The sequence below is a fragment of the Prionailurus viverrinus genome, chromosome B2 (assembly GCF_022837055.1).
Source record: "Prionailurus viverrinus isolate Anna chromosome B2, UM_Priviv_1.0, whole genome shotgun sequence".
Taxonomy (NCBI): Eukaryota; Metazoa; Chordata; class Mammalia; order Carnivora; family Felidae; genus Prionailurus; species Prionailurus viverrinus.
In genome coordinates, this window is record NC_062565.1 from 136,893,984 (window position 1) to 136,910,376 (window position 16,393).

The 16,393-nt window shown below is 43.3% G+C and overlaps 1 protein-coding gene across 2 annotated transcripts in view; it reads right to left on the bottom strand.

The window, feature by feature from the left end:
• RMND1 (required for meiotic nuclear division 1 homolog) overlaps positions 1 to 16,194 on the bottom strand; it is a 44,147-nt gene extending 27,953 nt beyond the window's left edge. For both annotated transcript variants that reach the window (XM_047859897.1, XM_047859898.1), the window contains exons 1-3: positions 16,065 to 16,194; positions 9,876 to 10,393; positions 873 to 981 (exon numbers count right to left, since the gene is read on the bottom strand). In XM_047859897.1, the coding sequence (XP_047715853.1) occupies positions 873 to 981; positions 9,876 to 10,379 (613 nt within the window). In that variant the 5' untranslated portion in view covers positions 10,380 to 10,393; positions 16,065 to 16,194. The remainder of the gene's footprint in view (positions 1 to 872; positions 982 to 9,875; positions 10,394 to 16,064) is intronic.
• Positions 16,195 to 16,393: the final 199 nt, after the last annotated feature.

Below are 16,393 nucleotides of genomic sequence, written 5' to 3' on the forward strand. Positions count from 1 at the left end.
AATGCAATGGAAAAGACCCAGGGCACAGGACTGGGACAAGAAGTACCCCAGAGTGCAATGCACAGGTCACCCTGCTGACAGCTTTTGGGATCAGCCAAGGATACACCTGGAAAATTTTTTATCTTCGGGGCTCCGGACAGAGCTCTGTTTTCTCCAATTATGTTTGTTTCTGCCATCAAACAGCACAGAGTCTGTTCCGATCACCAAAGAAGCGCACGGTGGCATTTCAAGTGTTTCTTATGGGGTCAATGACTCTTTGAAGAATCTTCTATGTAGCAGGGAGGTTTTCAACCTATTATTGCTTCTTTGTGGTAAATTTATGAACTTCCATTAGAGTGTTCTAAGTTACTTATTTTTTACTATAAAACAGGCTATTTTTTTTTTTTTTCAAGAATCTTTCGGGATACTATCCTAAAATCTTGTTAAGTTTATTTTGATTCTCTTTTTTAATATGATTAGTATTCCTCTTTTAGCTAATTTTGTTATTTTAAAAGTACTGAATTATACTGGTAAATTTTTTTTAAAGGCTCTCCCTAACATTTCTATCAATTGTATGGCCTTTCTGTAAGAATAAAACAACTTTTTTATGCGACAGAAATGAAGTGCATGGCCTTTGATTATCCCAAGTCACAGTGATCCTATAAGTAAATCTTAAAAAATCACACCGATTTTACTCTGAGAACTAAAAGTTCTCTGTAAATACATTTTAGTTTCTTATCTTTGTCATTTGTATAAAGAGATTCAACATCATTTTTTTGTGATAGATCCTTTACATAGAAAATGGAGCGTAAACAAATGAATATTTACGATGTATCACAGGAAAACTATTTTCTGATACATTGTAACATATTTGGCCCGGGTTCAAGATGTACCTCTAGGCAAGCTTGTTACTTCAACATATCCGTGGGAGACCAGATCTTGAGAGAGAGTTCCAAGATGATACTCGTCTGCAGTTGCAAACGCTGTGCAGTGCATCAGGTCCTGTTTCGGCAAGATCGGCACGACATGGGTTACCAAGAGGTTGAAGTGTCTGTGATGGCTATTGCCTTCGGGGACTCCATTTTGCAAAGCAAGCACTCGAGAGTTTTTGTCAAACGTCTCAAAGGTTCATACAAGGCATACGGTGAGAGTGAAGAAAAAGAAGCTAAAGGGAGATGGAGTTCAGCCCAATCCGTGAAAGGACTTTCTTCCGCCAGCCACCAAAAAGGTGGAGTGGGCTCTCCAGAAAACAGAACTGCCCCCTCCCTGGTGGTAGTGTTGCAAACAGAGACTAAAACAAAGTTACAGAGAGGATTAAGGCACCATATAGGCCTGGATGCTGTGATATTTAGTCTCTCCAAACCTGAGTTGCTGTGACTTTTTCACAAACATTATTATTTTAAGGTCATTTGATAATTTGCTGCTAACCTTTACAGCAGAGATTATTGTTGTTTTTTTTTAAGTTTTTATTTATTTTGAGAGAGAGCAAGCGAGAGCACAAGCAGGGGAGGGGCAGAGAAAGAAGGTGAGAGAGAGAATCCCAAGCAGGCTCTGCATTGTCAGCTTGGAGCCCCATGCAGGGCTTGAATTTAGGAACCGTTACGATCATGGCCTGAGCTGAAACCAAGAGTCAGACACTTAACCCACTGAGCCACTCAGGCTCCTCCAGAGATTACTTTAAATCTATAAATGAAGTACAGCACTTTTTACTCTGGTTAGTATTAAACAAAAATTCTGTGTATCTGAGTGGCCTATGTCTGCACAGTGCACACACAGGGAGCAGTATGGCACAGCGCTTTCGTCAAACTGTAAGCCACAACCATCCATGAATCCTACTACCGATCTGGTTGGCCCAAACCAGCTTAAAAAAAAAGAAATTAAAGGGGCACCTGGGTGGCTCAGTCGGTTTAGCATCCGACTTCGGCTCAGATCATGATCTCGCGGTCCATGAGTTCGAGCCCCGTGTCAGGCTCTGTGCTGACAGCTCAGAGCCTGGAGCCCGTCTCAGATTCTGTGTCTCACTCTCTCTCTGCCCCTCCCCTGTTCATGCTCTGTCTCTCTGTCTCAAAAATAAATAAATGCTAAAAAAAAATAATTAAAAAAATTAAATTCAATAAAATAGAAAACATTACAGTGCGTCATTCATAGTAAGGGTAAATGTTACTTTATCGAGTTTTCTGTCATTTATATCTATGTATGTCTTAGGTAAAACACATTCCTCACTAGGGGATGAAGTCAATAAAGTTCAAAAGCTATTGACACAGGCCTTAAAGAGTTCACAGAATTTGAATAACTTTTTTTCTTTTTTTTTTTTAAATCAGAATGACAGGTGTGCCTGAGTGGCTCAGTAGGTTAAGCATCTGACTTCAGCTCAGGTCATGATCTCACAGTCCGTGAGTTCAAGCCCCGCGTCGGGCTCTGTGCTGACAGCTCAGGGCCTGGAGCCTGCTTCAGATTCTGGGTCTCCCTCTCTGCCCCTCCCCCACACACGCTCTGTCTCATCTGTCTCTCAAAAATGAATAAACATTAAAAAAAGTTAAAAGAAAATCAGAATGACAAAATGTCTACTTAGAGGACTGCTGTGACGTTTAGACAAGCTGATGAATGTCAAGTGCTCAGAACCATGGCTAGCACAAACAAATGGTCAATCACGGTTAGATTATAGTTATTCTTACCGTGTGTACGGGTATGTTTAAACCATCAAAATTTACGGGAGGTGAACAAGTGTATCAAGTAATTTACATCTCAATTTTCATATGTTCACAGTTTTATATTTCTGATCAGAACATGAGTGATTCTACGGCCATTTGATACGTATGGTGTCTGACCCACCGCTGGTTAAGAGAGGCTTAGGAGTCACTGAATCAGAATTCACTCTTAGGAGTTACTCATGTCACCATTAAACTCTCTCCCTTTCTGTTATGCTCCTAGTACAAAATTTCAGAAAAGTAGTATATTGATTCCTTTCCTCCTCCCACTTCTGTTACCTAACTCCTGGCCCTAAACTCAAGAAACGGCTTAAGCCTGCCCTGCCTTTTCTTCAATCTGTTATGCCATTCTAATGTGTGATTTAATTTTTTTTAATGTTTATTTTTGAGAGGGAGAGACACAGAGTGTGAGCAGGGGAGGGGCAGAGACAGGGAGACACAGAATCTGAAACAGGCTTCTGGCTCTGAGAGGTCAGCACAGAGCCTGATGCAGGGCTCGAACCCCCGCACCGTGAGATCATGACCTGAGCTGAAGTCGGACTCTTAACTGACTGAGCCACCCAGGTGCCACTCTAATGTGTGATTTAAAAAGCAGTAGGGGCACCTGGGTGGCTCACTCAGTTGAGTGTCTGACTTCAGCTCAGGTCATGATCTCACGGTGCGTGGGTTCAAGCCCCACATCAGGTTCTGCACTGACAGCTCAGAGCCTGGAGCCTGCTTAGGATTCTGGGTCTCCCTCTCTCTCTGCCCTCCCGGGCTCATGCTCTGTCTCTGTCTGTTTCTCAAAAATGAATAAACATTAAAAAAAAATTTTTTTTTAAAGCAGCAGAGGAATAAACAAAGTCCCCGAAGAAACACACAAACTGAAAAACCTAAAATCAACCAAATGTCCACTCATCAGCAAAATGATTTTATCTCAATTAGGAAAAAAAAAAAAAGGCAAGTCAGACAAGCAGAAATTGTTGAAAGTGAGGATAAATGTCGTACCCCTCCTTTTACAGGTGGGTAACTGATCAGCGGGTTCCCAGAGTCACTATGAAGGTAAGCACATGCTGATACACAAATCATAGGGATCCACAGCCAGAGTATAGATAGTTACTGGAGTACAGGAAATCAGTTATGTGCGTAAGGCTTAGAAATACTAACACTATCTGTTCTTTTAAGGCTTCGTGGAGTTAGAAAGCTGACAGGACATGAGATTAAGCTGCATGAAAGAAAGGAATCCTGCCAACAGGAACCAGGTAAGGCCACAGTGGGCAGGCTGTGTTTGGCAGGAGACCCAACAAATTTACTGAAACTCACTAAGCAAAATCACAGGATATTAGGTTGGATGTCAGAATTACTTGTGTGACTACTACAGCTGACACACTTTGTCTGGGCTGTAGTGAGAAGAGCAGGAGGAGGCACAAAAAAGATAAAAGATGAGGAGATAAGGGGGCCTCAGTCCAAGAACTATTCCAGTAGAGGATCTTCCCATAACTGTACTGGAGACGGCAGAAGCCACCTGTTCTAGAATCAGAATTGCAAACTGGCAGCTCAGAGAACTATCCAACTCAAAAGTTGACCCATATTTGGGGCACCTGGGTGGCTCAGTCGGTTAAGCGTCCGACTTGGGCTTAGGTCATGATCTCACGGTCCGTGGGTTCGAGCCCTGCCTTGGGCTCTGTGCTGACAGCTCGGAGCCTGGAGCCTGCTTTGGATTCTGTGTCTCCCTCTCTCTCTGACCCTCCCCTACTCACACTCTGTCTCTCTCTCAAAAACGAATAAACATTAAAAAAAATTTTTTTTTAAAGTTGACCCATATAGTGTTGTTTTTTTTTTAATGTTTATTCATTCTTGAGAGAAAGCGTTGTGGGGTGGGGGGGAACGGGCCGGGGATGGAGGTGGGGACAGAGGATCTGAAGACGGCTCTGTGCTGACAGCAGTGAGCCTGATGCAGGGCTCGAACTCACAGCCATGAGGTCATGAAATGAGCCCAAAGTCAGACACTGAACGGAGTCTCCCGGGCACCCTGCCCATATAGTGCTTTTAAGATTTGAATTCATCCTCAACAACAAATTGAGGTTTCACACAAAAGCCAGATTTCCACCGAGATCTGACCAAGTGGAAGATCTGGCAATAATCGACTATTGAATATAATAGGAATAGAATATAATTAGGAATGAATATAATTAGGAATAGAAATAATTCAACTAATGAATATATTATTCACTAAAGCTGAGGAGGTGGTCCCAGTTCTCCAGCCCACGCAGCCCCTCCCACCCGCTAGGTCCCTGCCTGCCTCACCATCATTCGTTGCTGATCGGACCCGTCTGTGCTAAAAACATACTATCGTGCACTCAAGTGCATTCAGTCACTACTTCCATGAGAAAATACATTCTGAGTTCCAAAAAATTATAAATAAATTTTTAAACACAATCTGTTTTTACTTAGCCATTCCAAGGATTTTTGCAGACTTTCTGAAGATTGTCACCTTTCCTTCTTTCCCTGTCTCCTGTTTAGTTTGGCTCAAAGTTCTGGCCAGCATCACATAAACTTACACGGCTTGCCACACTACTTTCTGTATCCTTAAGCCTTCTGGGACTCACTCTCTCTGTAAGTTATGGCTTCTTCCATTAATAAATGATTTACAGAGTTTTCCAGATTGATTTGCTGGATCAATCTTTTTTTAGGTTTATATCCTTTGCTGTAAGTTTCTTTTTTTTTTTTTTTTTCCTTTGCTTTAAGTTTCAAGATAGCCTGAAATCCATTTGGTAAAGGGAAAGAGGCCCACGGAGTGTGTTGTAGTCCCGTTTTTTCCGTATTAATTATATTGTTATGTTGTGAGAAGCTTCTGTTTTCATACGTCTTTTTCTGGATTTTTATAATGAATCATATATATAGTGAGAGCACAAATTTCAGGCTTTAGGACAGGGATCAACAACTTGTTCTTACGTAGATGTGCCAAACCAACCTCAAACACTTACTCGATTTAACACTTAAATGTAGGCCTTTCTATTTTAAAATGTTAAAAAAAACAAAAACCTAAAACCGAAAGCCAAGAAAGCCACAGTGTTTCAATATGTGTTTTGTTTTGCTGGCCACAGAAAACATGTTCCAGCAGATGGGGCTAGAAATCTATATACGATCCTTGCTTCAGTGCATCACACGCTCTGATGGAACACTTTTCTTAAAAAAGAAAGCTTATTTTTATTCACATTCTAGTACTGAAGAAGAGTAATGCATTACTGTAATGCTGCCTCTAAATACGAAAAGAAAAATGCATGTTTTCCTGTTATGCATAGACCGTAGATAAAAGTTATACAACACAGATATGTTTTACGTCAGCAGGACAATGCTTTAGCTTTTAAGTTTCTTGACTCCATCCCACGGCGAAAAAGCCTTCTGTACACACAGTACACAGATGCACGTGGGCACACATACCAATACGTGACACAAAAATTTCATGAAATAGTATTCATTTCTACCACGATTAATGCATTCTGATGCTTTCTATTATATTTCGCTAAAAAAACCCCAAAAAACAACAAAAAAACCCATCGATTAATAACAACCCACTAGTTAACTCTGCAGTACAAGGACGTGCCCGTCTCCATGCTGATCAGAGCAGTGGCTGTCATCCTCTCGCATCCTCTTCCTGAGATGAGACGCACCAACAAGGAACACTGTTGCTGCCAAGATAAACTACGAGCCAACGGCAAGTGGGCTGAATATCTTAGTACGTTACGATCTCTGCAAATGACACCAGGTAAAGAGTTGATTCTAGTACAGCGGGTAGTGACTAATCTCAGTCAATTCTGGGAGCTTGCTGTGTGGCACAGGAAAGAGGGCGAGTCAGGAGCACGTGGGGGGAATGAGACAAAGCACACCTGCTCTCTGGTGCAAAGCAGAGTCCTTCCTGTCTGTGCCCAGAGGGGGAGAAAGGGCTATCCCACCACTAGGGACTCCCCAGCCCCAGGATGCCCATGTGGAAATGGGGTGGCCCTCCATGTGGGGCAGATAAAAGCCAGTCTTCGGCCCTGGGGATATAGGACCTAGCCACACTTCAAGACTGCGTTCGCCCATGAAGAGTAAGATCATCAGAAATGATGTTCCAAGGAGGGGCCTGGCTGGCTTACTGGGAAGAGCACACACTCTTGATCTCAGGGTCATGAGGCCGAGCCCCACATTGGGTGTAGAGGTTACTAAAGAAAAAATAAATGCTTTTAGAAACATAAGATTTTCTATTATTTCCCTGTGCTCTTCAGAGAGACCACATGCTGCTTCTGTTTTTGCAAAACTGCATCTGAGGTCACGCCTATTATGTTACATAATATCTTGTATCTAAGAACCCAGCACGTATATGACTCCTTAAATTTGGTGATAGAAAACCATAGTTCCTCATAAAACATTTTTATGGTTTTTTCCCCGTTAAAGAACAAAAAAAGTATAACCCAGGAGGATTCCCTTCTTTAACCATTGGGCTTCTCAGAACTAAATGTTCACCTAGATTATTCCCACCAGGTAATAGTTATTTCTCTGTTCATGTCAATTGTTTGCTCCATTTCAAATGTAATACTTTTATTATCTCATTTATTTTTTTTTAAAAAAAAATTTTTTTTTTTTAACCTTTATTTATTTTTGAGACAGAGAGAGACAGAGCATGAATGGGGGAGGGTCAGAGAGAGAGGGAGACACAGAATCCGAAACAGGCTCCAGGCTCTGAGCTGTCAGCACAGAGCCCGATGTGGGGTTCGAACTCACGGACTGCGAGATCATGACCTGAGCTGAAGTCGGACGCTTAACTGACTGAGCCACCCAGGCGCCCCTCATTATCTCATTTAAAACTACATTAAATTTTGAAGATCTACTTCAAATCCTTTCCTGGAAGCAGAAAAAATATCCTCAAAAAAAACAAAAAACAAAAACGAATTCAAGAAAAATGCCTCCAAGTCGAAGGACAGCCCAAAGAAATAATGTCTCTTTGAGAGTTTACAACCAATAACTTATAAAAAAAAAAAAAAAAAAAGTGACACCTCTGACCGTATCACCCTCTTCGTTAAGAAACTTGATTACTGGGGCACCTGGGTGGCTCAATTGGTTGAACATCCAACTTTTGATTTGGGCTCAGGTCATGATCCCAGGGTTGTGGGATCAAACCCTGTGTCGGGTTCTGCACTGAACATGGAGCCTGCTTGCGATTCCCTCCCTCTGCCTCTCTGCCCTGCTCACACTCTAAAAAGAAAAAAAAAAAAAAAAGACTATTCTCTGTGCTGCTAGGTGTTACAAAAGACAAAATGGAGATCTTCCTCTTTTTTTCTAATTTTTTTTTTAACATTCATTTATTTTTGAGACACAGACAGGACGAGAATGGGGGAGGGGCAGAGAGAGAGGGAGACACACAATCCGAAGCAGGCTCCAGGCTCCGAGCTGTGGGCACAGAGCCCGACACGGGGCTCGAACTCACAAACTGTGAGATTGTCACCTGAGCCGAAGTCGGACACTTAACCGACTGAGCCACCCAGACCCCCAGATCTTCCTCTTTCTTGGACCTGCCATGAATTCAGGTTTTTACACTTCATGTCGTCTGTCACTTAAATACTGCATTTCCCAAATGATCACAAAGCTAAACAATACAATTAAAAAATCAGGACCTGTGGGGCCCCTAGGTGGCTCAGTTGGTTAAGCATCCGATGCTTGGTTTCAGCTCAGGTGATGATCTCATGGTTTGTAGGTTCAAGCCCCGTGTCAGGCTCCATGCCGGCCTGCTTGGGATTCTCTCTCTCTGCCCCTCCTCTGCTCGCTTGTACGCTCTCTCTTAAAATAAATAAACAAACAAACCTAAAAGTAAAGTAGAAATAAACAAAGCTAGAATCCAAAGTAAAAATCATGAATCAATCCTAATGTCATAACCTGAGGATCAGTAGTGAAGGTCTATCGACCTTTTTGAAGGAAGTGAACTATACAGTAAAAACAACAACAACCACCCCCCCCCCCCAAATTAAACATGCTCAGGGTCTACTCAGAATCAAGATTTTAAGACTGACATTCTAACCTGTTTCCTGAAAGATTCAGAAGGCCTGATTGTTTTAAATATTCTCAATTCTCATTTTTAACGTTGATGACCATAGACAGGAAAGATCCCTTTGCCTCTCTTCTCTCCTTTCCAATTTAGTAAGTATCTGTTACATATAAGACACAGTTCTGGGTACTATACAAGGTATAAAAGTTAGCAAAGGGCTTGATCTTAACCTTAAATAGTACTTACCACATAGAAGGGAAATGCAGTTGTATCTGAAAAATTCTCACAAACCGCTAACAGTGAATAAAAACACCCTCTTCAACCCTTAAAGGCCAGAAAAGCAAAAACCTCTCGCTGTTTTCTGACTATACCCATCTTCTGTCATTTCACTACCCCATCCCATACAGTTACCACAGCTTAATGAATGCTTAACTGTCTGCAAAGCTACTGAAAATGTTAAAAAATGATTTTTAAATGTTTACGTTTGAGAGAGAGCGCGCGCGCACACCCACGCACATACATAATGGAGGAGGGGCAGAGAGAGGACAGAGGATCTGAAGCCAGCCCCGCACTGACAGCACGGGCCTGATGTGGGGCTCGAACTCACGAACTGTGAGATCATGTCCTAAGCTGAAGCTGGGCGCTCAACTGACTGAGCTACTCAGGCGCCCGTTTTTTGTTTTTGTTTTTAAATTTGATGAAGAATTTCTACAGTTTGATTTTGTTTAATGGGTGTTTTTTATAATACCATTCCAACACTGGACTTAACAGTAGTCTTTTTTCTCAAAGTTTCCTTAGGCCAATAACTAATCTTTTCATAAATTGTATTTTTATATTTAATTGCCTATTTTTGCCTTTATATGTATTATTATTATCATTTAAGTAGCCTTCACATCCAGCGTGGAGGCCAACGTGGAGCTTGAACTCATGACCTCGAGATCAAGACCTGAGCTAAAATCAAGAGTCAGATGCTTAACCAACTGAGCCACCCAGGTGCCCCTCTTTCTATGTATTATCGATTCCTAAAATTAAGATGCTGATTCCCTTTGGATGTCGCAGGTTTTACTATCAGACTTCAAAGCCCTTGCTGCCAGATCTCTTACGTTCACAGCAAGGCTGTGGCGCAGCGGGCACTCGATTACAGTGCAAGTAAGGACTGTACGCACAAGGCACCATCACACATTTACCTCATTCACAGAGAGAACTGGAAGGTTGGTCCTGGATGGCTGCCTGGTCCTCGACGCTTTCAGTGGTCTCTTGATTTGCGGAAAGTCTTGTTTAGGAACAACTGTTTCCGTTGATATAGATGAGTACTGCCGCTCTAATATTTTTATAAACCACTTAGAACCTAATAGATTTGGTTTGTGAGTCACTTTCCTGTGAGTACTAAACGATTTCCTGGTCGGAAGGTGCACTTTTCCACCCTGGCAACGTGCAGCATTTAATGGAGACAGTATGTTTGTATTTGGTATTTTCTGACTTGTTTCCAGGACCTGGGACTTACTCAAATCACCCGCTGCTGTCTCAGGAAAGAATAAATCCAAGTTCTGGCTTCTCGTCATGGTGCTGCATATTGTAGTCTCAAATTCCTTAAGCGGTTTTAACGTTCGATGAGCAAGTCTTTGGCACTGATACACCTTTGATAAAATACAGTGAGATCCGGCCAGGGCTCTGAAAAGTCTGGCTGACATTACCACATCCCAAGCTAAAAGAAAAAGAATTAGAGGTTCAAGGCTTTTTTGTTTTTGTTTTAATGTTTTCAAATATATACAGTATCTTCCTAGGCAATAGCATATTTCTGTAAAAACATTTGCAAAACAAATACACCTTAGCCTAAGTGTAGAAAAAGACCAAGGTTAAAAAAAGTCAATGCAAGTGCTCCCCCCACCTTTCCTTTAATCAACCTCTCGCCTTCTTTCTGGAAGATTACAACACTAGAAAGCTAGTGGCATGACAAGGACCTAAACAAGAAAAATAGAGTGATGGGATCTTTTCGTTTACTTCATTAGCATTTGAACCATTAAAAACCATCTATACTTCTAAATTCCTTTACTCAAAACTTATTCAATAAGATCAACAATGAGTTAGGGCCATGAAAGGACAGAGTTCCTGCCATCAGGTGCTAATGGTCTGGAGGAGACAGGCATTTTCAGCTGCCCATTATAACTCAGTGGAACAGGCCCTAGGTTCTATGAAAGAGCTACAGTACAAGCTGCGGAGGAAACACACTAGGAGCTCCCCTAATTCTACGTGAAGAGTCAGGAAAGGTTCTCGGAAAGATTCCAGCTGCTTCTTGAATGGCAAAGGGCTTTTCAGGTCGAGATGGGCCTGGTAGTGGGGGTAAGGGATTCATGCTCCAAAAGAAAGAGACTGCGTATGTAAATAATCGCCTCCCCTTATTTAATTTAATAAAAATTAAAAAATATTAATTTTTTTTTAATGTTTTTATTTATTTTTGAAGGAGAGAGAGAGACAGAGCATGAGCAGGGGAGGAGCAGAGAGAGAGGGAGACACAGAATTTGAAGCAGGCTCCAGGCTCTGAGCTGTCAGCACAGAGCCCGACGCGAGGCTCGAACCCACAAACTGTGAGATCGTGACCTGAGCCGAAGCTGGACGCTCAACCGACTGAGCCACCCAGGCGCCCCCCCTCCACCTTATTTACAGCATAAAATATTTGTTTTGTAAAGGCAAGCCTATTAATGGGCAATCAATACTAGTAATTCTTTATAAAAATAGCATGTTAGGTGCTAGAGATAGAATAGTGAATCACTGATCTCAGAATTCAGTCTAGCTGGGGAAACAGAATAACGTGACTAAGTTCAGAACAGAGCTATGTGCCAGTTGCTATGGGGCCAAGAGAAGGGAGCATCTCAGGTGAGGGTGGGTAGGACATATTGACAGAGGTGACATTTGAACTGGGTCTCAAAAGGGCAGAGGGATCATCAAATCAAACACTCTAGGTACAGAGTACTGTTTGACCACCAAGGTGCAACTTGAGGGGAGGCAGGAGTAAGTTGCAGATTAGGACTGAAAAGGAGCCAGTGGCCAGTCAGTGATGCAAAAGTGTCTACAGGTAGGGGGAAGCCACAGCTTCTCAACGTGACACTCACACGGTCAGATGTATGTTTAAGAAACCTACGTTCGGTAACAAGGTAGACTGGGAACAGAGAGAGACCAGGGCCTTACTGGGTACTTTCTACACACTAGGCCCTCCGCTTTACCTCCCTGTTACCCCAGGAGGCATTTTACAGACGAAGAAGCCGAGGCCGAGAGGCGGACACCCTTGCTGAGACCTAATTACAACCCAGGCTTTTCCAATTCCAAAGACGACACGGTAACCACTACGATTTACTACCTACCTCCAGGAGGAAGAGGACAAGGGTGAGTCACGGCGAAGCGAGGGGGGCAGAAGCTGCTGTTTTCAAAACACCTCAAAAGCTGGAACTGGGTGTTTAGTTCTAGTCCAACGAGCTACTACACTTGACCTTTAATTAGTACTATTCCCTGCCGGCTCAACCAGTGGGTGTTGAAGAACCTAATTACAATACATGTCGGAAATTTGTATACACAGAGCCTTCCATTCTCTTCGAGGAAATTCTTACCTTGAAACTAAAGACTGCCTTCCTATAGAGGCTACGCAAAGCACTAGGACAAAGAATGCAAACGCTACCAGACAAACAAGAAGTGTGTTTTCTCTTAATCTTTGCAGAGGAAGACAGATGTAGCATTTAAGGTGTCTCTCTCTCTCTCTCTCTCTCTCTCTCACACACACACACACACACACACACACACACACAATTTCGGCTTTGTGAAAAACTGGGGCGCATCTCAGTAAAGTTAAATTTTAATTGTACAAACTAAATTTAAAGGTTGAAAGTATGTTAGAGTGTTAATGACTCTAAAAAGCTCTGCGTTACATTTTGTGCAGATCCGTGGTGGACGCGGCTCTTCCAATTCCCCAGCCCGAGTTCCCCGACCGATCTTGCGTTCCACCCTTCCTGCATCGCTCCCTCCCACGGTCACATGCTCCCGGTGGCATAGTAGCCACGGAGCGCATATGGTTACTGAGCACCTGAAATGTGCTTCAATAACACCGAATGCTTTTTGTACTTTGTGTTTTATACTTAATACAAAAAAGTAAAACATCTCCCTAATTTTTACACTGATAAGTTGTTGAAATACTATTTTTGGATATATTGGGTTACATAAAGTAAATTAAAATTGATGCCACTTGTTTATTTTTATCTTCAAAACCTCTAGAAACCTTCAAATGCCGTTATGTGGCTTGCACTGTATTTCTATCGGAGAGTCCTGCTCTAGACATGTCATTATCAGTAACTGTAACCGCATATTCTCAATTTCAAGCATTCTGCTCCAAACATCATGTCTGGTCTTTTTTTTTTTTTTTTTTTTTTGAGGGGAAGGGCTAAGTGAGCGAGGGCAGAGAGACAGAGAGAGGGAAAGAGAGAGAGAAAGAAAGAAAGCGAGAGGCAGGGCTCAGCCGAAGCGGGGCTCAAGCTCACCTGAAGCAAGGCTCGAGCTCACTCAACGTGGGACCCGAACTCATGAACAGAGATCATGACCCGAGACGAAGTCAGATGCTTAACAACTGAGCCACCCAGGCGCCCATGTCTGGTCTTTCAAGTTCACTCCTCCTCTTAATCCCAATTCTTCATCCCCAATAGGACCGAACGGTCCAATGATCCAGACACCCTTTCATTGTCGCTCACTCCCCACTCACTTCACTTCTGCCATGCTCAGCCTATATTCCGTGGTCTACCATCTCTCGCCCATATACCTCAAATCCTTTGAATCCCTCGCTCATCCACAGGCTCACATGACATAACATCAACCAGAATCAAATATACTTCCCCTTATTTGTGCCTGTACTGCATCTGAACATGGCTAAAGGCAACCAACCAACCAACCAACCAACCAACCAACCAACCAACCAACCAACCATGCCAGCTGGTCTCACTCTAGAATCATGACCACTTCCTTTAGGAGCACCTTTCCTGCTGCTCAACAACCTTAACCTCTTTCCCCACCATAGTCTACTCTGTGCCCTCTCCTCACGCCTCCAATGCCTCCTCGCTTCCTCTGTCATTGACAAAACAGAAACAATCAGAAGAGAATTTCCACACGCTCTCACCATGATCTGCCTGCCCGCCTACTGATTCCGTGCCCATGGATTCTGGCTTCCCTTCTGCTGGTCCCCTCTGGAACCAGGTCCTCCACAGGCACACCAAGTCTCACCCCTTCCTGCCTGCAGCAGGAAAGGTTAAACTCTTTCCTATTTGGTGCTATTTATTTTTCCATCTTTCCGGCACATTCCTATTAGTAGATAATTGTGATTTAATTTCTCTCATCTTATAAAAACAACTCTTCCCTTCCATATACTATTTACTCTTTCTTTGAGTTCCATTCCTTTAAAAGCTTTATTTACTGTCTCTAACTCCTGTTCTCTGAGTTTCTTGAGCCCCTTCCCATCAGGCTTTCATCCCTGCCACTTTACCAAAACCCACTTGTTAAGGCCACAAATGACTTCCCTATTTTTAAGTCCAATGGTCACTTCTCAGTCTTCATTGTATCCGACTTATAAGCAAGACCAGATTAGTTGATCACTCCACCCTCTTGGAAGCACCTTCCTCAAGTGGCTTCTAGAATACCACACTGGCCACTTTCCTCCTACCTCACTGGTGGTACCTTCTTTCTCCTCTGTATTTTCCTATCCCATCAACAATTGAAAGCACCACTGCTCAGTATTTGGGCCATTTTTCTTCTCTATTCTCAGCTCCTTAGATGTTATCTACACATCGATGAATAGCAGGTATCTATCCCTACGTGAAAAATGTAACATGCTCAAAACTGAACTTCCAAAATCTTCCCTCAGATTCTATTCTGGCCACAGTCTTCCCCATTCACAAAACAGCAATCACACCCTTATCTTTCTTTGTTAAAGGCAAATACCTATAATCCATCTTGCCTCTTCATTCCCCATACCCAATCTATCAGCAAATCCCACTGGCTTTATTTGCACCAGGTCTCAACCCACACTGCTACCACCCTGGTCCAAGTGGCTGTCTTTCCCATGATTACCTAATGGGTCTCCCTGCTTCTGTTCTTTGCCTCCTACAGAAGCAACCAAAGTGATCCTTTGAAGACGCAAGTTGGATCAGATCTTTCTTCCTGCACAAAATTTGGTGCTGGCCTCTCATCTCATCACCGTAACATCTCTTGTAGCTCTATGTCTTGCTCAGTTTGCTCCAGTCACTCTGTCCTTTGGATCTTTGTGCTTTTTGTACTTACAGTTCGTTACGCTCTTTTCCTAGGACTCGGTAAGGCTCATTCCCTCACCTCCTTCAGATCTTTGCTCCAACAGAGTCCTACCCAGTGAAATCTTCCCCAACTACTTCATTTAAGATGCACAACCAACACCCACTCTCTCTAACCTTTGGGAGCATGCCTTCCAATTCCTTAAGCTCTATTTTCCTCCACTTTTTATTTTTCCATTGCATTTAACGTCACTTGCGGACCTCGTATTTCTAATTTGTCAATTCATACAACAAAGATGAACTGAGTTCCTATCACGTGCCTGACATGCCCGACTTGCTGGTAATACACATGAAAATAAAAGACGAAAATCCCTATGTCTTGAATCTTACACTATATCGGACGTGACAGGCCATAAACGGGACAAGTCAGTAAGATAGATACTAACTAGCGACAAAGCTAGGGGCGCCTGGCTGGCTCACTCCGAGAAGCGAACAACTGCTTGATCTCAGGGCTGTGATTTCCAGCCCCACATTGGGTGCAGAGATGATTTAAAAAGGAAAAAAAAAAAATGACAAAGCTGAAGAAGAAACCATAGAAAAGAATAGATTTCTCTTTCTCTTCTCTAGAATGTAAGCTTTTTGAGGATAAGATTGGTCTTCCGTTCATAGTCTTCTGTGACCATAGTGCCCAATATACAGTAGGTATTCAACTCACATTTTCCGAATGAAATACAAGGCAGCTACTCAGTTACTTGGCACATTTTATACTTTTTAAGAACAATAATACCAAATAAGAAAACCGTATCATCCAAGCTGCGATTCAACGGATAAGTGGCTCTAACCTTTGGGAGCATGCCTTCCAATTCCTTAAGCTCAGTTTTTAAAAAATCTTTGCGGTAACCGCTATGTACTGGCTCAAAAAAGGGCTCGCTCAGTGTTTATGGATTGCGTGCTTTTTTCACTCCCAGCTAAGTCATCCAAAGATCACCGCGGCGGTACCGGTGAAACCTGTGACCCGAGCTATTCAGAGCTGCCCGGGTGCAAAGGTTGGGGCCCCGGTGCAGGACCATACAACCAGCTAGGGAAAAGCAGTGCACTAACCTCTCCGCTGGAAAACACGAGGGATGTGCCAAGCGAGCAAGCTTACGCGACCCTGCTGCAAGTAAGACTGCGCCCGCAGGTCCCGCTTCCCGCAGTCAGCTCTGCCGCTCGGGAGGCCCTCCCAGCGCTCGCACTGCGCAGGCGCACCGAACTCCGGGCCCGCAGAGCGTGAGCCGCCCGCTGCACGTGACAGCCGGACCACGTGACCAGCGTCGCCGCGACCTTTTCCGCTCCCCAGTGCCTGGGACCTCCCGGTCCCTGCTTGCTTCCGCCTCCGCCCGCTTCCTTATTCCGCTGCTCTCGTCACCCTCAGCTGTCCCCGCCCTCGT